The sequence below is a fragment of the Thalia democratica genome, chromosome 5 (assembly GCF_965202585.1).
Source record: "Thalia democratica chromosome 5, ktThaDemo2.hap1.1, whole genome shotgun sequence".
In the NCBI taxonomy this organism is placed as follows: Eukaryota; Metazoa; Chordata; class Thaliacea; order Salpida; family Salpidae; genus Thalia; species Thalia democratica.
Window position 1 is genome coordinate 44869133 of NC_139169.1, and position 24996 is coordinate 44894128.

The following is a 24996-nucleotide window of genomic DNA, read 5'->3' on the forward strand; positions in this document are numbered from 1 at the left end:
ACTGTTAACCCCAACCTTTACCCTAGGTCGGTAGCTTTTTTTTTTTTCTTTGTAACTAATTTATTTTATTTATTCATTTTTCTAGTTTTTATAATTATTTTTATAATTTTTTTTTTTTTACTTTCACACCTAACTCTTAGCCTCGGTAAGTAACTTTTTTTTTCTTATTGTTTTTTAATTGATTTATTACTTAGTTTTTTTTTTTTCTGTTTTTTTTTTACTCTCATGCAAAAATGACCCTCCGTGAGAAATTGTAACTCGTGCAAAATTGACCCTTCGTGCAAAATTGTCTTTGTGAATTTTTAGCCCGTTCCCAGTTTATTTTGCTTTAATTTTGTTAAACTTAACTTTAGTTAATTATCAATTTAAATGTAGTTACACTTTTAATGTAACTTTAAGTTCATTTAAAATCTAACTTTAATTCAACTAACAAATTGAGTTAAAAAAAAGTAAGTTAAAATCGAATTGGGTAAGAAACTCACCACAACCAAATTGGAAATGATCAAGTTATAAATGTATTCAAATGAAAAACATCAAGTTCAAAAAGTAAAAGATACGAAGCAAGTTAGAAAATCAAAATATATAAAAATCGGCTCTTATTACTTAAAAAACAGGTGGGGATACTGGAGTTTTTAAATACCAATTCAGTAAGAAACACATTCTACGTTTAAAATTTATTCGCATGACGACGTTTCGACTTTCTTATTACTTAGCTACAAATGGTGCTTAAATCGTTCAAGCAGTATAAAAACATAATTCTAACTAAAAAATGATTTTTTAATATTTAAGTGAAAACTGTTTGGATCTTTTTAAACAAAAATATAATTCTTATTTGGTAGTATAAATATTGAGTTTATAAGTATAAAGTAAATTTTAAAAAATAAAACTTTCCTGACAAAATTTTCATTATTTCAAACTTTTTACAGATTATAATTAAAAAATTGGTAATAATACAAACCATTTATATCTTTTGTTTTTTCTTCATATTAACGCAACAACTTTTAGTTGTCTGAAAACAAAAAAAAATGTTAACATGCATGCTCTGAAAGAGTACTTAATTAAATAAATTTGTTTATTGTACTGTTTAATAAGTGCTTTTTATTCTATACTCGACAGAGGTGTTCCTAATTTAGTATCTAATTTAACTTTTTTGCTTAGTTATGTTTACACTAGAATCTACAAATTAAATACTCTGATATGTTTTCTTATATGATCTATGTTAAAAGTTTGTTAGAAACATTTAAATCAAACAATCGTTTATCACATTTAGAGCTTCAAGACTAATTTTAAAATTAAGTTTGCAACATTAGTTATACTAGTTAGAGTAAAAATTTTAAACAGTTTTGGAATATTTTGATATTTTTGTCTTTAAAAATAGAAAATCAACTGTCAATGAAAAATCTTTCTTTTAATGCTTAGAAATTAAAAAATATTTACATTTTCATAGTTCAAAGATCGTTGAAAGCTTTTAAAAAAAGTTTAGTAAGTAGTTTTATCAAAATTTTAGAAAAGAACTGTTATGTTTAATTTATCGTTTTATTTTTTTATTGATCTGGTAAACCTTTAAAGATTAAGGTACTTAGCGAAAAATTAGGGGATATATAATTTTTTAACCAAATATTTAAAACATTTTAATAGCGTTACAAAACTATTCAAATGTAATTTTTAATTTGTTTGACTTATTTTTTTACATTTCGTTTATTAATTTTATTAGAAAAAGGACTTTTTCATCATCAAAACTTTTTTACTTTACATCTAATAAACATTTGGAGCTACAGAATAAAATGAATCATAACATTAGTTTAAGTTGCCTAATTTTAAGTTTAAAACAAACCTATATTGTCCCGAATAAGACGTTAAAAGGTATCCAAGTGGTGTGCGACTTAAAAACTAAAAGGTTTTTTCGTCCACTAAGTACTACGACTAGACATTTTGAATGATTTTTGTTCGTTCAATAAATTGTATTATTTTTTCAAGTACAAAAAAATTATAAAACAAAAACATTTTAGGAAGCTAATTGTTTACTTCTTAAAGTCTGATAGTTTTTGTAATTTATTTCAATTATTGATTTTTTTCAAATTTTTATTTTCTAGCCAAGCTTAGAGCGATTTTAGTCCTTTACATGACTATTACTAAGCTAGAATTCATAAAGTTCAACAACTAGATTGAGCAGGATGAGTAAAAAGTTTATCTTTAGTCTTCAGTTAAAAAACTTAAAATCAAACTAAATATTTTAAAAGGTTTCAACAGTTAAAACTAATGGTTTAACAATGATGGAGTTATTTTAAATTAAATTAAAGTTGAGGAATGAGGACTAACAGGTTGACGTTAAATTTAGTGTTTAAAAGTTTTCATTTTTGTTTTGAAAATTTTAAGTGAAAGTTAATTCTAGTAGAATTGTCCGAACAGAACGAAAATGGCAAAATAATTTCATTAATTCAAAATAAATTATTTATGCAAAAATGATACTTGTGCACAAATGTCACACTTGCAAAAATGATAACCTAAACAAAAGTAGCGCTCATCAGTACAAAATCAGATCTTCTAGCTCGGCAAATGAAACCTAAAACATTCGTTCTTTAAATTTAATTTTTTTATTCTTTTCTAAAGCACTTTTAATACAGCCAAAAAGTTTTTACTCAACTTGAAGTTCTTACCGTAGCTGAGATAAGGAATAAGAAGTACCAGTATCAGCCTAAATAGAAAATTGCTATTTGAACACAAATATTATGGCTTAATAAAGCTTATTAAAATCTAACAAGCAAAAATTTTACTAATTTTATTTTTTGATTCGTCAAGACTTGATGTATGAATGACTAACTAAGTGCAAGAAAGTGTAGCATTTACCACCGCCAGATTTACTAGTTTAAATTATGGCGCAACCTGTTCCAGTTTGTATAATATCCAAATTGTGTGTAAACAAGCATTTTGATGGTTGTTTTCCAAATAGCAGTCTCATGGTATGAAAGTGCAATTTTAAACCTTATTTCTCCCTTTTTTCCTGAATTTTCTAGACTAAATTTTTTTGTATATATAAAAAAACGGTTTGAACGCGCCTGTCTTAATCATTTATATTGGAAAAATTGATATTTTTTTAAAAACATTTTAGATTTTTTTATTATTCTGAATTGAGTAGATTATTAAGATGTGAAAGGGAATTATTATGTTATGCATAATGGAAGTATATTAGTGTTGCTGTAATTAAAGTCATTTAAATAGTTAGTGAGTTAGCACTCCAAGAGTAAAATATTAAGTACATTTTATTAGAATGTAATACAAAACCATAAAAAAACTATTTACTTGGTTTAAACTTCAGATTAAAACTAACAAATTATTTTAAAGAGTATAATTTAACTCTGTGTTGAGCTTTTTTTTAAGTTATTAAAACTTTTTATTAAATGCAGACTTGTTTAATTTATAACTATTTAAACTTATTTTTACTGTATAATTTTTAATTTGTATAGTACTATTTAAAATATTAATATTACACTTGGTTAATTTAATTAGTTAATTTGCAGTTTCAAAGTCAAAAACATTTTAGTAGCAATCAAATTAGGTGAGGATTTTATATTTTAAAACTTATCAATTTTTAGATTATAATCTTTTATACATTATAATCTAACATGGAGTTACCTCATATTGGAAAACATTGTGCTGAATGCAATTTATTGGGTAAGAAGAACTATTTTAACCTAAAACTTCAATTAAGAGTTTTTTTTAAATCATTAATTATTAAATTTTTAAATTAATTATATTAAAAGGTATATTAAAAGGTAAAGTGTTTTATTGATGAGTTTAAAGATAGGGCAGGTGGAGTAACACATGATGAGCTCAAACTCACTTGACCTTCAAAAAACGTTTATCGTTGCAGAGGGGAGAGTGTGTTCTCTAATGTTTCTCTAAATTAAAAAACATAAAAATTCTCTACCTATTTTAGTAGTGTAACTACTCATGTGGAACGTTAGGTACTTTTTTTTTGCATAATCTTAGCTCAAACAGACCGCAACGTGCTAATGCACTTATAGAAATACCTTTTTCTTTACTATAATAATTTGATGCCTTACAATTTAAACATATAACTAATGAAACCTTCTTCTATATTAAAAAGTTTAATTTTTTTAGATATGCTACCAATAACATGTAAAGCATGCAACAAAGTTTTTTGGTGAGTCTTTTTGTATAATAATATTTTTTTACTATATATATACTTAAAATTTAGTAAGTATTTACTTAATGAAAAAGTATATTATTAAGTTTACAACAGTTTAACTTGGGTCAACAACATTGTTATGCCTAGTTTTAAAAAAGAATGAAAACTTATTTGTTGTCTAATTTTGTAAAAGTAAAAAATATATTTACATATAAGACATTAAATCTTTTTTTCTATCAAATGTATTCTCAATGCTTTTATAAACGCCCTCTGTAACAAACATGTTCTACATTATATAAAAACTTGATAAGTTATTATATTTTTAAAAGAAAATATTTAACTGTTTGAGCTGATTAATTATTTTAGTAAATAACATTTTATTATTATTATGTTACCTAAATTACAACTAAAAGTTTATCGGATATATAGTAATACTATATATTGAATTTTAAAATGGTATTTATAAAATACAAAGATAAACATTATGATTCAATTAATATTACAATAAACTCTTAAAATAAGATAATGTACTAGTTTTATCTAGTTTGTTTTTATAATAGTAAGATATTGCATTTTGTATTAAAATGAAATGTTGTTTGTTTTTGAGTTAACTATTTCCTTTAGGTTTCTACAAAGTTCATTATTTCTGTAAGTAATATTAACATTAGATAACTCCTATTTTTGCTGTAAGTTCTTTACTCGCTTATACTATTTGTTTCGTATCTAATGTATCATTTATAGTATATTAGATTTAATTTTTATAATTTTTAGCAAAGACCACTTTGAATATGGCAAACACAATTGTACAAAAGTGGGTCAGTTAGACAAACGAGTGCCAGTCTGTCCACTCTGCAACAAACCTGTACCTATTTTACCAGGTCAAACACCTGATGAAGTTGTCAGCAGGCATATTGCCAGTGGTTGCAATACTAAGTCAACAAAAAATGTTTGTTTTAATTTGTTTTCTCATCTTGATCTAGTTTAGTTTTTATGTTTTTATAACATTTAATTTACTCTTTCACTGAGTATTTTGCTATCAAGATACTATTTTTTCTCTGTCATAACAAACTCTTTAATGAATACTGTTTTTTAATTTATTTGACATGAAATTTGATAACTCATTTTCTTGTTTTATGATAGTTTTCAATTAAGTAGTTGTTTAAGTTTTATTAAAACTAATATAACCAGTTTCCACAATTTTTTTTTAACTGTTAAACTTCATATTTTTTAGTTTAATTTGTGTATTTGACTAATTTTAAAATGTTTGTATAATTTGATCACATACAACCGCAACTGCAAAAATAGTCAAACATTTTAAAACAATTAAAACCACATACATTGCAAAAAAGTAGCTGAATTTATTTCATTGTTTAGGAGTTTTTTTGGATACATAACAATTCAAATTCGGACAACTCAAATTCCGACAATTCTAATTTTTAAAATAATATTTAAAAGACTATATCTCAATAATTAATATAAATTTTAAATATAAAGAATACGTATGTAGATCTTTTTAATATCTTAAAAGCCACTTTTTTCTTTTTTGCAAAATGTTAAATGTTTTCCAAGATGTTTTAAAATTACTAAAAATTACTATGTTATTTACTTTATTTAATCCATATCTCAAAAAATATTTAGTGTTTAGCAAAAAGAAAAAAATGGCTTGTAGGTTTTAATATGACCTACATATGTATTTTTTATATATGTATTACTTTTTTATTTATGGCCCTTTTGATTTATTTTTAAGAATTTGAATTGTCGGAATTTGAATAGTTGTGCACCCATTTTTTTACTAGAGACAATAGTTCTAATAGTTTTTTTTTTTGTTATAAAAATAATCTCGATGATAATTAACAAAAATATAAAAGTAATTTTGTTTAAAATAATATACTTTCTTCTACTTAATTTAAATTTTAGTCCATTTATATGACAAAATTTAAGTCTGATTTATATTAGAACTTGTAATTCAAAAATATAGAGGCTTTACATTGATATTTTGATATTTGCTACAAAATTCTAAACAAGAGCTGTTTATGATAGAGTTTATTTTTTTAATAAAATAGTTGAATAGATAGTTAAAATATTCATTATAGTACAATTAAGCTACAATATAGTTTTTTTAAATAATATTTAAATAGTCTAATACATCTATTCTTAACCTGGGGTAAACTTACCCCTTAGGTATATTCCCTTGTTTTAGGGAGTAAATTCTCTTGATTACAAGTACTTTTGTCAATTGTATTTTCAATCAATAAGTTAGTATTTAACTGTAATTTTAAAGTTAAATAAACTCTTTAAATTTTAAAATTTTTTGTACTTAATAAGCTTAAAGTTCAAAAAAATTCCTCAAAATTAAACACTACATACTTTGTATATTCAGGGTAAATTTGGTAATAACATTCCAAAAAGGGGTAATGCATAAAAAGAAAAGGTTAAGAATTGCTGGCCTAAGCAATCTTCTAAAGTTTTTGTTTGTTTTATTTGTGTGGAATTAAAACAAGTTTTATTAAAATAACAACTTTTCAAATGTAACAGGCCTTCAGATGTTCGTTTAGAAAATGCAAACACAAGGAGTGGATTGAAGTTAAGTGTGAGAAATGTCAGATGAATTTCTGTCTCCTTCATCGCCACCCCCAAGATCACAATTGCACTGGAAAAAAGCAAACCACCAGCTACCATGATCAGAAGATGCGAGATCGGTGGAGTAAAATAACCGCAACAAAGTCTAGGTTTTTTTTCAGTTGTTTTGTATTTTTTAATTCTACTTTTTTTTTAAATAAAATTCATTTATTAGTCAGTTAATGCTAATGGTAGGTATAACTTTTTATCAAATACTAAAAATTACTTTCACGAAAAATAAATATATTTTAAAGTTTATTTCTATTATCTTAAATCTACATAACTATTAATTCACGTTGTGTGACACAATAAAAGATTTTAGGTAATATGTGTATGTTCGCAGTAGTCCTTAAAACATTTTTTCTTTTTGAAAACTGTTTATTGTTTTAAACAAGCTTATAAAAGTTAAATAGTTGTGTGTTTTATAAATAGCTTTTTTTAATGATCACTATTTGAAGTTTTAAATTACAAACTGGGTGAACAACAATTCAAATTCCAAAAATTAAATTCTTAAAATTTCTTATCAAGGGCCACAAACTAAAAAGTAAAACATATTTAAAAAAATAAGTATTTAGGTCCAACCAACACCTGCAGACTATTTTTTTACTTTTGAAAAAAATTTAATACTTTTTGAGATATGACTAAAATTAGTTTTCATTTATTTTAAAAATTATCTTTTGAAAATTTGTTTCTCTGTTTATTTTTTCAATCATGATCTTATTAATTAGAACTACAACCGCTTTTTTTAATATATGTTTCTTTTTGACATATGGTCTCATAAACATTTCTTTAAGAATTTGAATTGTCCCCATGAATTTGAATTGTCATGTAACCTTACAAACTATGTTTATTTTTAAGCTATCAATTTTTTAAGCTCTTTTTTTTTGCTTTATTTACTTTTAAGTTGTATGAACTGTAAAGCCAGTGCCCAATAGTGTTTAGTTAAAGATACTACTTAAACCAATTTTCTTAAAGTTTAATGGGATTGAACAAAAATAGTTTAATAATCGGTGATCCCTAAATCATGCTTTAATTTTTTTCAAATGATTTAACTATTTTTTATAATACTGTAATTGAAATAGTATTACAGTTACGCTAAACGATTCAAAAAATTTTAGGTTTATAACAGACTTATCAACCTCAAATGAAAAATTAATTAATTTCTATGTAAAGAACAACATATCTGTTGTAAATGATGAGTTGTTCTCAAGTATGGTTTTTGATAGAATTGTACAAATAAAAAATGAAAGCTATCATGTATAAAACACGAAGTTAAAACTGGTTGATAAATTAAACAAGTATTGTTTCATTCTGAGATAAACAAAAAAATCAGTTTGGTAAAATAAATAGTAGTTCAATTTCCAGTGTTTGATAAGTATCATCAAAACTTCTGTAAAATATTTAAAACACGTTCATGTATTTATAAGCTTGTTTTAAAATGTTTATGCTGCTTTTAACTTGGTTTTTATATTTTGTTAATTTTCGTTAAAAGTTTGTACGATATTTTACTTGAAATTTTTTTTTTTTTTGAAATTTCTGTAATTCAGCTGTTTAACTTAACACTATTTTAAATAGTACTTTGACTTCTTATGCTGCTATAAAGTAAGTAAATTTTCACAGTCAACAAGCAAGACAAAGTAGCAGTATAAACCGTTCAAGACCACAACAAACCACACTAAATCAATCTGGTGCAGAACTAAACAGGTAAATATAATTACAAACCATACAAAAGTGGTTTTATTTACTTAGTGCCAATAAATATTTAGATTAGCTAAAAGTTCTTGAAATAATTAAAAGTAGGTCTATTAGAAAGAACTCATAGTCGCCACTAAACCTGGATTTTGAAAATTAAGGCTAAAAATACATGGAAATTGAGAAATTTTTAAATAAACCTGGAAAAAACTGAAATTTTGAACAGAAATCACTAAAAAATCTTGTGGAGTTTTAGACAAATTTTGCATGTTAAATAATAAAAAATTGATTTTATACGAAAAATCTATCATATAGATAAAAAAATTGTCTCTATGATAAATTCTCATTTTTTTGGGTAGCAAATGGTTGATATTTTTTTTTTATAATTCTTCTTATTGAGGTCAAGCTTACATTTATTAAGCTGTTTGTCTTGATGACCTTTTCAGATTGTTCCCTACTTTTCAAACGGTATTAATAACTTTTTAATCGAGCAAAGTCTTCCACTCTTAGGAATATATTCAGATGTACCAAGCTCCTTAAATATTTTTACAACATGGTAAACTGAATTTGGCAACCTTTGACAGCTTAATTTATCTGAGTTTGTCGTTCCAGCACAATAAGGATAAAATATTCCTTTTTTTATAGAAATTTATTATTTTATATTGTCTAACTAATTTGAAAATATTAATAAAAATAGTTAAACTAAATACTGCTTTGATTTTAAAAATATTTGATTATTCTTATATCTTCACTTTTAAATAAAAAAGGGTCCAAGAATCTTTGGTTCACCCTGTAAAATATCTAACATTTGAAGATTTCCTATATTTAATTAAACCAAACCATTATTTATATTAATAAAATTATTTAGTATATAATGCAAAACTAAAGTTTTTCAAAAAAAAAAACAGAAAGTCATGGCTAAATATTTATTCTAAATAACAATCCTTTATTTCGATAATGTATAAAGAACTTGTTTCAACATGTTCAAGATTACAACTAGTTTTTAAATGTAAGTCAGAATGTTTTGTTTTTACATTCATTAACCAGCTTTTTTGTACTTATACCTAGTTCTTATTATATTTTAAAAAAATATTCAGGTAATTAGGTTGTTCAAAAAACCTGAAATCTGGAAAAACCTGGAACTTAACAATTTAGGCTAACAATTCTTAAAATTGAAAATTTTTGAAAAAAAATTGGAATTTTTATCAATTTTGACATGTACAGTAGTAGTAAAATTTCTATTTGACGAAAAAAGTCTATCATATAGATCAGGGTAACCCAAACTTTTATTTTAAATTGCCCCCTATAAAAAAATTTAAAAATCTATTGCCCCCTCCAACAAAACTACTCAAAAAACTTTCATCTGCAACTCAAGAATTTCTTTTGTAAGTTTCAAAACTTTAAAATCCCGTTCGCCCCTTTACTAAATATTGCCCCCCAACTTACTAAAATCGCCCACTTTGGGGAAACCCTGATATAGATTTTAAAAAATTGTCTTCAATAGTTTTTTTTACTAAAACACATTTAAAGTAGCTCTACAGTATCTTTTAAATTTTGTTATATTATTTAAGACATACTTTTACCTTTAACTTAGTATTATACTAAAAAACGACTTAAAAATTTTTACTTTCGTAAACCTGGAAGAAATTTCTCAAAAGCATTGGGCAACCTTGGATGTTGAAAATTCAAAAGTTTTGTTCGTCACAAGTAGAGCTCAATGTTGTTCTAACATTCAGTAATTTTTTACAGGTGTTTTATAGCTTTGTTGAGATTTTTTATTTCAATTTTGTAATTTATTTTTACAGACTCCGCGAACAGAGGCGAAATCAACAAAACATAGGTAGAAGTAGGAATATGGTAAGATTTAGTTATTTTAAAAAACTCATCAAACAAAATTAAAAGAATTTTAAGTTAAAGTAATTAGGTGTTTAACATTTTGTACTATACTTACGTCGGCCACATTATTTTCAAAACCTTGATTACAAAGTTTTTGGAAGATATTTTTGATGTTTATAATTATTTTATATTTTAGATATCCCTGACCTAAAAACTAAGTATTTTTTACAATAAAACATTTAGTTATTGAACTTTATTGAAGCTAATTTTATTTATTGTTGTTTATTTTATATTGTTTTTAGTATATTAGTCTAATTATGCCTAAATCTTTAAAATTTCAATGTTAAGCCTAAATAAATAAGTCAATTTGTTTAAACAGACAGAAGATGAACAACTGGCTTATGCTCTGCAGCTTTCTTTAAATGATACTCAAGCTCTTATGTTAGTTTTACTATTGCATCTAAACTAATCTAATCATGATTTTTATTTGTAAAGTTTTTCTCAATTACTATTTGTTAATACTCACAGTAAATTATAAAGTGTTACTAAAACAAATAAGAAATAAATTTAATCATTTCAATAGGTATACAAAACTATTTGTAAAATTATTAGCTGCTTCTGTAAATAAGTTCTCAAATTTTTGCAATATAATAAACTGTGTTTCATTGCTACGTCATAGGCGTTGGTATTTACAAGTTTATTGTAATATTTCTATTTTTAAAAAACTTTTACAAGTAAGTTTTTAAAGGAAAAAAATTAAATATACTAAGAATTATTTATATTTTTTAGTGTCAAGTTTAAAATGATTTAAATGGTATTTTTTAAGTTAATAATGAAAAAACTAAGTATTTTATAACAAGTAAATTAGTAATTATTTCGTCTTTAATTTCGTTATACCTTAAACTTCTTATTTAAATTTTTTCATAGACTATCTATACATTTAATAATATTAAGCAAAATGTAAAACTTTATTTCTTTCTAATATAAACTACCAATTTCATAAGAGCTGTTTTCAAGGAATATTGCAATAAACAGTACATTTATAATTCTGTAGAACCCATTATATCACAACTAAATATTTTCAGGACGCAAGAAGAACAAGACAAGATGATGGCGGAGCAACTGCAGAATGAGGAGAACGAAAGAAGATTGGCGGCTAGGAGAAGAGATCAACAGAACAGGGACAACCCGCAACCGAGTTCGAGCTCATGCGGAGTCATGTGAACAAATTGTTTTTAAAAATATTTTTTACTTGATTGTTTTCTTGGCTGAAGCAAATGTTTTTTTGAATACAAAGTATAGTTACAGCTGAAGAAGTAAAGATGTAACGCTCAAAAAATTTTAACACAACTAAGTCTTATAAAAATTTAGGTGTAGTAGCTTTAGTAAAATGAAGTAAATTTTAATAATATTAATACTAGAGTTTATTTTAGTGTTACCTTTTGTTGGCGTATTTTCAGTCCATTAGACAGTTTTTAAGTTTTATCATGTACTATATATGAGTAAAGTTTTACATATCTTTTATATTGAACTATGAAATATTGCCGTATTATACGTTCAATACTGAATCTATCTTATCAAAATATAATACATAATAACAAAATTTTAAAAACTATTAACGATAATAATTGTTTTTCTTATTTTGTTTATCGCACACACAAACATATCCTATCAAATGTTTTATTTTGGTTTTTAGTATTTTTTAAGTATATTTCTGCCTTACAAACTATTTTTCGCTGTGCAATTTAACTGGTGTAAAGTGTTTATTGGATCTGCATCAAAAATCTACCTAAACGTAAAAATATTTTACTTTACTAATTTATGCATGTGCTGTTAATAAAAATTTATATTTTTACAGGCTCATTTTACACATGACTGTTTTGAAACAGAATTCTAAACAACTTGGCACTTTTAACTTCGTAAAGTTTTAATAAACTAAATCAAATATTTACAGTTGTTTAATTTTAGCAAGTATTAACTCCTGGAATTACTTTTAATTTGATAAAGCTATTTAAAATCGTAAGTAGCCTAAAAAACGTTTTTATTTTAATTTATTTTATTTTACTTAATAATTACAAATATTTTATGGTTTTATAACAGTTGGATTTAACATAACGTATTTTATCTATTATTGACCATTAACTTTGGAAATCTATAGCAATTATTTTTAATGGACACAAGTATACAACTACATTAGCTTCTATCCTTTCTTACAGTATTTAAAATACATATTTACAGCAGCTTTACAGAATCTTTTCAGAGTTTTTATACTAATTAACACCGTTTTTAATCTTAACTTTAAACTAAAATTAGACCCAAAAATGTGTACTTTTAAAAACCTGAGAAAGTTTGCAAAAAACATATAATAAATCGAATTCACATGAAAAGCTGTTGGAAGTTAGAAATAATAGTAAACTTTGTAACTAGTAAAGGCTTTACTTAAAGTGTTTAAAATAAAAAATTGCTTTTGGACATTATTATCGTACGGTTTAATTTTATGTACAAATTGGATTTTTTTTTAGTTTTTTTCTAAATAGCCCTATTGAAGAAAATTTATATATTTAAAGTTTATAAGTGGAAATCATATCCTCTTTATAAAAACGAGTTTCTAGAGGTACAGATAACACTTAACTATTACAAAAATTTTAAATAAGATTAAAAGCAGAGTTTCTTTGAAAAATGGACAGATTTCAAATAATTTCATTTCGAGTTGTACTTCTTGTTAGCTTTGGCTGTCTCCATTTTTTCTAGGATACACTCTTGCAGATTGTATGTAGGCTTTTAACTACCTCGATGTGGTGAAGGACTTTCTATTTGTTGTTGCAATTAATTTTGTTGTTTGAATTGTGTAGTGAAAAATATTTTAGTAGTTTTTTATATTATAAGAAAAATCTTCAGACAGCTTTGAATTAGATACACATATTATAATCTAAGTTGGTACGAAGTTAAAAAACAAAGATGAAACACATATTCTTTTTTTTTAATAAACTTTAGCAAAGGTCTTGAATAGTGCTAAGTAATATTATATTATTTATTGAACGACAAAAACACTCAAAAAGTTTGGTCCAAGGACCTGGTGCACGAAAAAAACCTTTCGGTTTTTAACTTTTTTTTAAGTTATTTAAAAAATAATAACTAAGAGTATTAAAACTCAAAAATCAATTTAGATCTACTATAGATATGGGAACGGGTCTTAATTGCACGAGAACAAAATTGCACGAAGCCAAATTTGCACGAGTTACATTTTTGCACAAGAGTAAAAAAATACAGAAAAATAAAACTAAAAAATTATTTAATAAAAAAAAAAAAGTTACTGACCGAGGGTACGGGTAACAGTGAAAGTAAAATTTAAAAAAAATCAGTAAAAACAATTATTAAAAAAAAGTCTAATTAATAATAAAAGAAAGCTACCGACCGAGGGTAAAGGTTAGGGGTAACAGTGATAGTAAAAAAAGTTAATAATATATTTTTAAAAAAACTAACAAAAAATTTTTTTTTTAGTAATTAGTCCGTGCAAAAATATCTCAGTGCAATTTTATTTCGTGCAATTTTATCCCCTAGTGCAAAAGTTTCTTCGTGCAAAAGTATCTTCGTGCAATTTTGACAGCTAGCCATAGATATATATAATGATCAAATATTTAAAAAAATTTTGATAACAAAAATAAACTGATAATAAGAAAAAAATTTTAGCTTTAAAAAATTTCAATGAAAAAAAATATATACATTACTTAACTTAGTAATACTTTGAATTATAAACAATGGTACAGTAACCTCTCGCATCTTTACGCACTCGTGACGTTACGCACTCTCGTTTAGTTACGCATTTTAAAATTCTTAAAAATTCAGAAAATAAAAATTTTAATTTTTCTTATTGTTGCACAAATTAGGTTTACTGTGATTTTTTTTAAATCCATAAGTATATCTTTAATACAGAACAAGACAAGTTTATTCTTATGTGGGCAAAGGTCAAATAAGAAAAAGTTGTATTAACATAAACTATTTTCATTAAAAATTTTTCTTATATTTTATTTTTCTTCGAAAAAAGATATCCAATACAGAATCAAATGCATATTTTTCTAAAATGGTATAGAAACAAATTTTAATATAGACACCACACCATTTCTTAATTGTAAACAAATGCTTAATTGTAAATTGAATCTGGTTAGTAGACTTGAATATAAGTGTTAAGTATCAAATAAGTCACATACAAATAAAGAAAAAAGATAAAATCTACTTATTATTAAAATTAGTAAAATTATCTACAAGTATTATTATTTTTTATCAATTATATCCTTTTCTTTATATATATGTATAGTTTTATCTTTTGTTTTCATATTTGTAAATAAATTAAACAAATTGTTAAAAGTGGAAAAGTCCCCAGTCTGCTTTTAACTAGAAGCAATATCATAAAACAACCATTATAGTAAGTATATTTGGTACCTCTCGTATCTTTACGATCTCTCGTATCTTTACGCAAATTTTCTGTGGACACAATGTGCGTAAATAAGCGAGATGTTACTGTATTTAAATTTCAATCTGCTTAAAAAGTATAAGCTTCGAAAAAGTGATTAAACTTACACAGAAGTACTTTATTTCAAAATACTTTACTAATAACCTAACATATAAAAAAACAATAGAAAGTTGATACAATCGAGTCTAGACCAAAGTCATCTTAACCCAATTAATGTAGTGAACAATGACTTGTCTGAAAAATTAATTAATTGTAAGCATTTTTCTAGAATATATTATGATAACATACCGATGCTACCTCTTTATAGTTTTTTTCTGACTGTTATTTTTTAGTAAAGTGTCCCTCGGTTTAACCTCGCACTTTCTAAGGTGACATTGGTCTTTTAAGTTCAATTGAAGCAATATCCATTAAATGTTTTATACTTTTTATGGCTTTGAATATACTATCTTGTATATACTTTTGTAGGTTATTGCATGCACGTTATTGTTTTTCAATTTTGTCTTTTTATTTTTGTTTTACAGCTTAAAGTTTAATAATCCATTAAATGATGAAATTTGGTTTTTATTAAAGCAGTTGTTAAGTTAATAGACTTCACTTGAATTACTTCTATACTAAATCTACTTTAACCAAGTATATACTCGTCTATTTACTTTTGTTTAAGGAGTTAATAGTATTTGTCATTTAATATCCAAATATTTATTTTATTATTGTAAGTTTATTGTCATCCGAAGGACCCAGGTATCAAAACCTAGGCCACTTATACAGAAAGACATACAACAAAAAGACAAAAACAAACCAAAATTGTACATTAAAAATGAAAAAAAAAAAACTGAGCCTAACTAATTAAAGTTTAAGAATTAACATAAAAACACAAAAATTATAACACAAAATTTATAATTCCGGTGCTTCCGAAAAGAGAACAACAATATCCTACTTCAACTTCACCCGAACAAATGGTTTCACTCCAAAACTGGTTTCACTTTCATTCGAACGACTGGCTTCACATTATTTGAACAACTGGTTCAGCCTTCATTTGAGTAACTGGTTTAACTTTTATCCATACAACTTGTTTCACTTTTATTCCTTTAACTAGAACCGCTTTTACCTGAACAACGTTTTTCACTTTTGTTAGGAGAGCCTGCTTCATATTTACTTTCAAATCTTTAATACTCAGATAACTCAGCGTTTGTTGGACTTTCGTAGTAGCTGATAAATGTTGAGAATACTGACTATAAACAAAACTTAAGAACCCAAGGCCCCAAGCACTTTAACAGGCCAATAAACTATGTATTAAGAAACAGGTTTTGTTATACACAGAGGAAAGGCGCCGCTAATAAAGTAAAGCTATAGGTTAAACCAAATTAGACAAATACAACCAGTGGTTAATGAAGAAATAACAACAAAAAAAAATTACTTATGAATTTTGCTGACAAAATATTTATTTAAATCAAACTTTTTTAACCTTAACCGAAAATGCTCAACTTTTTTACAAGAAACTAATTCGTTTGGAAGCTTGTTCCATTATTCAACTGAACGATAAAAAAATAATTATGCCAAACATTATTATTGAAATTATGTCTGCATATAAATTTTCTGTTGTTACCTCTCAGTAAATAATTACATTTATGAGGTTTAAAAATAGACTGTAAATTAATTGTAGTTTCACTATTAATTAGTTTGAAAAAAGTAATTAAGTCAAACTCAATCATTCTATACTCTAAAGACTTAATACCAAGTTTTGAGAGTCTATCAAAATAAAGTGTGTATGAGATGTTGCAACGGTTGAAGACTATTCTTGTATATTTTCTTTGAATGGATTCAAGATGGTTAATATCTTTCTTCAAGTATGGAAACCAAATTGGTGTGTTGTATTCTAACTTAGGACGAATGTAAACGAGATAAATTTTCTTTAGAATGTTTATATCTGTAGATTTAAAACTCTTTAAAACTTGAAAAGAAATAGTTGATGCAATTTGATAAACGTTATTGATATGGTGGTTCCATTTTAGGTCTCAGCAATAAAAATTCCCAGATCTTTAAAAACTTTAGTTTAAGGTAACCTTATGTTGTTTATTCTAAATTCAGAAGTGATACTAGATGTATTTTTTGAATGTTTAGAACCTAACATTTACTAGGATTTAAAACTAGTTTTCTTTCTTTTAGCCAATGATAAATTTTATCCAAAGATTTTTGTAGAATTGTGTTAGAATGGCTAAAAATTTTTGTATCGTCTGCAATAAGATTTATGTTGCTATCAACATCTACTTCTAAAGCTATATCATTGATATAAATTATAAATAAAAGTGGGCCAATAACCCCTCATTGAGGCACTCCACTGAAAACAGGTAAAGACTTTGAAAAAGTGCTACCAATAACTACTTTTTGGGTTCTGTTTTCAAGAAACTCTTTGAACCAGCTACCTAAACTTTTATGAATTTTGTATTGAGTTAAAGTCTTTATTAGTTTAAAATGGGATACAGAGTCAACAGCCTTTTGAATGTCTGTGTAAATAACTTTAGTTGACTAATTGCTTAGAAATGAAACCAACCATGAGTGTAAGCAATTCAACAGTTGATAACTAGATGATCGATTAGGTAGAAAACCAAATTGTTTATATGAAATTAGCTTATTTAAAAAAAGGTGATCAAGTATTTGTAGAGAAATTATATGTTCGAAAATTCTACAAAAACTGCTTGTCAAAGAAATGGGTCTGTAGTTTAAAGGGTTGTACTTACTACCTTTTTTGTGCACTGGTATGACATATGAAACTTTCCACTGGTTTGGTACAGAGGATGTAGCTAGTGAACAATTAAAAATTAATTTATTTTTTTATACTTTTCGAAAGTTTATTTGTTTGGTTAGAATGACATTGGTTTAGTCTAGGCTTTGGAATTTTCTATCTAGTTATTTTAAATATCATTCTTAAAGATTACTATTTTGAATTAAGTTCAGAATACTTACAAACTTTCCTTTTTTAGCATACAAATGCAAAAAACTAGTTATAGATGTTTATAGTTTAGCAGTAAAAAAAGTATTTAAATATTAAGCTGAGATAACTGTTTCAAGCAAACTTAAGTTGAAAAATCTCTTTTTTTTTGAAAAAATCAAAGAAAAAAAATCTTCTTTTTTATGTTTGCAAAGTTGTTTGCTTTCTATTACTACAGTTTTAGACTTGGACAAGTATTCAAAAAAAAGTATATATATTCTAAAATAAAAGGGTTGATCATGCTAATTCGATCATCAGACCACAAGTTTCGGTAGACTGAGATCGGTTTAGTCCTTATTAGGACTCATCAGTCAGTCACAACCGAAAAACCACGAGCGTACCAGATGTCTTGCCTAGTGGACAATGTTTTAAACGTTGCACGGCAAACGACAATGCTGACGTGACTGATCATTGCCAGCATATGGTTTCTTCATGTGAAAGCATGATAAACCGTTTGTAGATTGACGACTGCAGGTTTTTCGGTTGTGACTGACTGATGAGTCCTAATAAGGACGAAACCGGTCTCAGTCTACCGAAACTTGTAATCTGATGATCGAATTAGCATGATCAACCCTTTTGTTAAACTTGAGCTTGTCTCACGGCAAACGAAAGTCCAGACTTCTGCTCTGCTGACTTTCGCCGAAAAATATAAAGAAATTTCTTGTTCTTAATATCATTATTGTTAAAACTATTATAGTTTTTTTTTCTTATTAAAAGCATAAATTTTACAGTACTTATCTTCATATTTTCATTTATAAAAGTTAAGTTCAGTTATAGTAAAAGTCACTTCTTTAAAAATTAAAATAATAAATTACAACAGTTTATTTAAGTATTCAAATGTAAAATTATTTTTACTGTTCAAGTTAAATTATTTTATAAAATAAAAATTACCTTTTTAGCACAAAATACTTATAAATTTTTAACGTAAAAATATTTAGGCGTATTAAATTTTACTTTCTTTAAAGAGGTTGTAACCTACAATTCAAATACACACACGTTTGCTACTAGTGTTGTTTATCTCCTTTTAAAAGTTAATCTAAAGTTATTTGTATTTTTTAGTTCTTATTTTACTAAACAAGATTCATAGTACATTATTAAACACAAAATTCAGTTAATTTTCGTTTAGTTTTATTTTCTTTCATTTTTCTTTTCGTTTAACTGATTGTTTTATTACTAAAGATTTAAATATTTAAATGATAAAAAAAAAACTATGTGTAATAACTCGTAAGAAACTTTATAAGCATGTGGTGTACGACTCGATAACCGAAAGGTTCCTTTGTACACCAGGTCCTTAGACCAAACTTTTTAAGCGCTTTTTTATCGTTCAATAAACAACATATATATATTATCAATAGCTACTTTAAGATAAAAGTTTTCCAAAAAAATTATGCCACAAAAAGTTATAGATTTTTACAAATTATTTTCATACATTCACTGAAAAATAATCACTGTAGTACAATAAAAAATGTTTAACAAACGAAATGCTTGTTGAAACATCTAAATTTAAAAACTAAAACATTTTCTTACAATTATCCAGTTGTAGTTTTTTTAATTATAAAAGCTTATAAACTACTTTTTAAGCTTAGAAATCTTATTTACAGACAATATGATCTAAAACTGGATGAGTTGCGATGATCCTGAGTGTAAACACATGAACGAGTAAGGAATTGCTCCACTGATTTCTGGATACAACAAAAAAAAGGCCGATGAGGGTGTTGAAGACGAAAACGATGTTCCCCAAACATCTAAATGTCCATTCTTTCACGCTAAAGCCATGCAGAAAATGGATGATTATTTAGCTTACTCTCGTTGTCAACCAGAAGCCACACCAGAAAGTGTGTCACAACTCATCCGATTCCGTGAGTTTTTTGCTTAGAAACAAGAAAGCTCTATCAAACAAGCCTCAATTCTTTCCCTTTTAAGAAAACGTTCCGATAACAGTTAAATTGTTTACGACGTAATTTATCTTAATTTGACTAATTTTAAACTTAATCAAAGTACTGTTGTTTATATTTCTTCTGTTTTAATAGTTTGTTTCGTTTAAAATAATTCAAAAATGTTAAAAAAAAAATTGTGTTTGTTTTATTGTATGCATTGCCTAACATAAAATAGGAAGTTCATTAAAAAAGGATGTTTGTAGTTATCCAGCCATACTATTTTAGTTCAAAACTATTTACTAAAATTACTTGAGTGTTTTATATTAAACAGACAAACGTTTATTAAGTTTTCAGTAGGTATTGCATTATTTGCATTTTTTAAGTAACAGTAAGTAAATTTTTTTAAATTTAAGTAAGTCTTAAAATTAATAGTTTTTTTTATTTTAAAACTTTGCTATTTATAGCTTTATATGAAAAATTTCATGTTTAGTCTTAACTTCAGCTTAAATGCCACATTTTTACAAGCCAATCTGCTCTTAGTTAATCGAGTATGACATTTTGAGTTATAACAAATATACTATTTTTGATAGAAACAGATAAAGCAGAGTTATGAATTCTCTAACGTCTAATAGATGAGAAGATATAATTTACACAAACATTTTGTTTACTTTACTTATTGCCTTAGGCTGAATAACAGCTATTCTGACAAAAAAAGTTTCTATCTAATATAAAAGCTTTTATTATTTTGCGTCTGACGATTGTTGTTCAGCAAAACGGCCTAATGTAAATAAAATGGACCAAAACTATTTATGTAAAAAAAAGAACATACATTTATTCAGTGCTAAACAGTTTTTATTTCTGTAAAAATTTTTAGTAATATCTTAAGTGAAATATACGAACAATAATACAGGTTATTATTGATTTACTATTAAGATAAAAAAACTGCGTTTTGCGTCGGATTTTAATAGTTTATTAGATTTTTATGACTAATAATTTGTTAAGTTAAGTTTGTCCTGGACAAGATGTTAAAAGGTATCCGTGGTGTGCGAATCGATGACCGAAAGGTTCTTCGTATACCAGGTCCTAGGACCAAATATTTTGTGCGTTTTATTATTGTCGTCCTACAAATAATAAACTATAATAAACTATACTTACTAAACATAACATTTTTTCTAGTTAATGCTGTAAATGTTTGTTATTTTTTTACAATTGTTATGACATCTATTTAAAAAAAAGAAGTAAACAAAAAAAAAATTACTTATACATTGTTTAAGCTATAGTTTTTCATAAAAATATTTTTTTTTTTTTAATGTAACAACACTTAAAACCTTCAAATTTTTATAAGTAACTTTTAAGTTCAGTCTTGGATAAGATATTAAACTGTTTCCGTTGTGTATGAGTCTTTTACCGAAAGGTTTTTTTCGTACACCCTGTATGAGCGCATTTTTTGTCGTTTAATAAGCATTGTGTTAGTAACTTAATTTTTTAAGGATTTTTAGGTAAATATTTAGGGCACTTTTTTATGCTTGACTAATCGCAAATGCTTCCAATTTTTTTTTTCTCAAAATTAAATTTAACTGAAACACTTACTACCTTATCAACTATCTTTATGTTCTATTTAATTTATGCTCAAACCACCATGTCACCAACATGTTCTCATACCTTGAAAAATATATTTTGTATACCAATGGCCGTGTATTAAAGGTAACAATTACATCAGGCTCTGATTTATACTATTTTACAGAAAAGTATTTGTTGGGTTGAATTTCAGTTTATTTGTATGAGTTGAAATAAGTATTGTGAAGCTTTAGGTAATATTTCTGCATATTTTCCAGCTACGTTTTTCTTTGGATATTTGTTTTTTAAAATTTTTATTTGACTAGAATTCTCATTGTTAAGTGTATACTAAATGTCAGTGATGTCATTTCTTCATCAATTAAAATTTTATCTTACACATTTGCACTAAAGTGAAAATTCAATTTTTCATTGTTTGAGACAAAAAAAGTTTTGTTTATTTTATAAAGTGTGTTGCATTTAACAGGGTTGCCACACTCTCAGACCAACTAGGACTAGTTAATAGTTGTTGTAAATAAAATAACTAGTATTATATTTGACTTAGAGAAAGTTTAAGTACTCTCATAATTAATGTTAATATAATTAATTTTTAATTTTAATATAATCTTGAAACTAATTTATGCAATACTTTCCTTCTTTAGAGCTAGCTTTTCTTTAATACAACTTGAATGTACTTCTCTTGGTATTTTGTCATTGCATAAAGTCTGAAAAAATATATTAACAGTTTTGGCCTAAGTGTTTAAAAAAAAGTTGAGCAGTAGGGTGCATATAAGTTTACCAGGTTAAAGTTCAAAGGCTGCCTTTTATATAAGCACCCTGATATATGTATCATATGTATAAGCCTAAAAAAATGTATTAAAATGCTTATAGTTTAATCCACATTATCATATTATTTAACTTCTTCTTACTTATAAATGAAATACTTTTCTAAGGTTTAGTTGTCTTTTCAGGGTTGTTACACACTCGGGCTGCTCAAGATAATTCAGATAGTCTAACATATTCTTTCCCTGAAATTAGTGTTAAATTTTGGTATTTTTAGATCTTAAGCTTGACTAACAGTTTGTTTACTAAAACTTGGGCAGCACTTGTTCAACAATTTTTCAGTTTTATCAAGGTGCCACAAAACCTGGAATTTAAAAATTTAGGCATAAAAAACCTTTAAAAAACTTGAATTTTAAACAATTTTTACATCTTGAGTAGCTAAATTTCAATTTGACACAAAAAATCTGTCAAAAATATAATAGACTATTTTTGTAATCATCAAAAAATGTTATAAAGTAAAAATCACATTTAAAACAGCTTTACAGTATCTTATCAATGTTGCTTTACTATTTTACACAGTTTTTCACCTTAAACCCAATTTTAAACTCAAAATAGACCCAAAAAAAAACTTTTTAAAACCTGGAGAAAATTTTCCATAAACTAGTGGCAACCCTGTTTTATACGGTTTTTTTTATATCAAGACTATAAAATGTATTTATTTTGTTGCTTATGAATGATGTGTATTTAATTGCTGCTATTATGATGTCATTTAACTTTTGCATAGTTTTAATACTTTCAACTTACAAGTTAAGATAAATATAATACTTATGCATAAATAATTCAAAATCACTTGAATACTTTTAAACTAAAAAAATGAGAAGTTTCTTTGTAAAACTGGGTTTAAATGGCAGCACCTCTAATAATTATTTTGAATAAAGTTGAAATGACTTTAAAAGTAGCAGCTAAATAAACTTCAGTAATAAAAAACAAACTAATTTCTCTTTTAGCCCTGCTATAGAAGAAAACGTTTCTGTGAAAAGTTCAAAATTTTGTTTGATAAATGCTTCCTCTTTTTATATATAACTAGTCTAAAGACCAGTTTGATATAACTCAAACTAGTTTTTGGTCACTCAGGCTGGATTTTGTACCTTAAATAATTTCAACCCTGTTAGAGTTATGTAAAATATAAAAAAATGTTAAAAACTATCAAAGAATGAATTATACTGATATTGTTGTGATTAAACAACTTTTAAAATCTATTACCTTATTTTGTGGTAATTATATTATATGTCCAATAGTGTAAATGCACACTAGCTAAGTATAATTGCAGCAGAAGTAAAAAAAAAGATGTATATAATAAACTCAGGTTAGTCTCCAGTCACTTTGGCTAGTTTTTGGTCATTCAGGTTTTTTCTTTTTTTCAAAGAGTAGCATATGGTTGTCACACATTCAGACTGGTTTAGGCTTTGAAAACTTAGTTAGTTTGAATTTTTTTTTTCTAAACTTTTGGCTAATTTTTGACTTCAGTTCAACCATTTTTCAGTTTTTCTAAATTTCATCTATTAACTTAATTAATGTTACCTTTTAGTGTTTTTAGGTGGTATTTGAAGTTGATTAAGGTTGCCAAAAAATCTCAAAACTTGGAAAAACCTGGAATTTGAAAATTTAGGCTAAAAAACCTGGAATTTGACAATTTAGGCTAAAAAACACAGAATTTGAGAAACTTTGAAATAAAACCTTGAAAAACTTGGAATTTTGAACAAAAATCACTAAAAAAACTTGGGATTCTAAACAATTTTTACATGTTCAAAAGTTAAATTTTGATTTGGAACAAAAAATGTATCATACAGATAAAATTCTTTTATCATCATAAAATTTTTATAAATTAAAAAACACGTTTAATGTAGCTTAGCATTATCTTTTCAATGTTTTTATACTATCTAACACAGTTTATTACCTTAAACTTAACTTTAAACTATAAATAGACCAAAAAATGTGTACTTTTAAAAACCTGGAGGAAATTTTGTAAACCTAGAGAAAATTTTCCAAAAACCTTTGGCAACCCTGTTAAGACATTTTTTACCATAAAATTATTGATTATACAAAAGTTGCACAAAAAACTAGTTATTAAAGTAACCTGTGAGAAGTTCAGGAAATATAAATATGTTATTCAAAAAACCTTGGACAACTTTCCTATTAGCAGTCATTATTCAGCTAATCAATAGTATCTAAAAACTTTAGTTGCTTGGTTTATATCATGGTTTTTCTACATTTTTAAAATAATATCCTAATTACAAGCCCTTGAGTGGTTGGAAACCATGATTTAAACCAGGAGTTGCCAGATCAAAAAATAACGTTTTTTATATGCTTTAAAAAACATAATTAAAGACAATTTCTTTGAACAAAAAAAAAAAAGCTATAGAATATCATTTAAGTGTAACACTAAAATTTTATTTTTTTGTTTTCAAAAATATTAGTTTATTAAATTAGTTGAATAAAAATTGTAATGTGGCCCGCGGCCCGCAGTTTGCCGACCCCTGATTTAAATCAAGCAACCAAAGTTTCTACATACTATTGATTAGCTAAATAATGACTGCTAATAACGGAGTTGCCCAAGGTTTTGTGAATAACATTTTAGATGGGACTAATTTAATTGTAATAAATGATAACAACTATTAAAAGAGTTTGAAGATTACATAGTTGTACAATAAAACAAGTAGAAAAAATAAAACAGTTAAATTTTTAAGTATTTTTTAACAAATAAGTGATCAAAGTTAGCCTTATTTATATAAAAACCAAGGTTTTTTTTTTGGGAATCTTATTGAAATTTTAAATATAATTATTTGAAAATTTTTATTGGTGATGATGGCAAAATTTATGTAGTTGTTGTTAAATCATGAGTACTTTTGGTCAATAAATTAGTTAATTTACTTAATGGGCAGAATTTATTTATTTACATTTTGGCTAATTAAGTACTTATTGTGTAAAAATGCTTGTTACTAAGTTCCACAAATTCATTACAAGCCTA

At 25.6% G+C, this 24996-nt stretch overlaps 1 protein-coding gene across 1 annotated transcript; it reads left to right on the forward strand.

Annotated features, from left to right (window-relative positions):
• Window positions 1–3591: 3591 nt before the first annotated feature.
• LOC145835804 (AN1-type zinc finger protein 2A-like) lies at window positions 3592–12237 on the forward strand. The gene is made up of 8 exons (XM_082943522.1): window positions 3592–3672; window positions 4123–4165; window positions 4922–5096; window positions 6686–6879; window positions 8390–8473; window positions 10267–10318; window positions 10677–10738; window positions 11383–12237. The coding sequence occupies exons 1-8, from the start codon at window positions 3624–3626 to the stop codon at window positions 11519–11521; spliced, it is 798 nt and encodes a 265-aa protein (XP_082799648.1). The 5' UTR covers window positions 3592–3623; the 3' UTR covers window positions 11522–12237.
• The last annotated feature ends 12759 nt before the right edge of the window (window positions 12238–24996 follow it).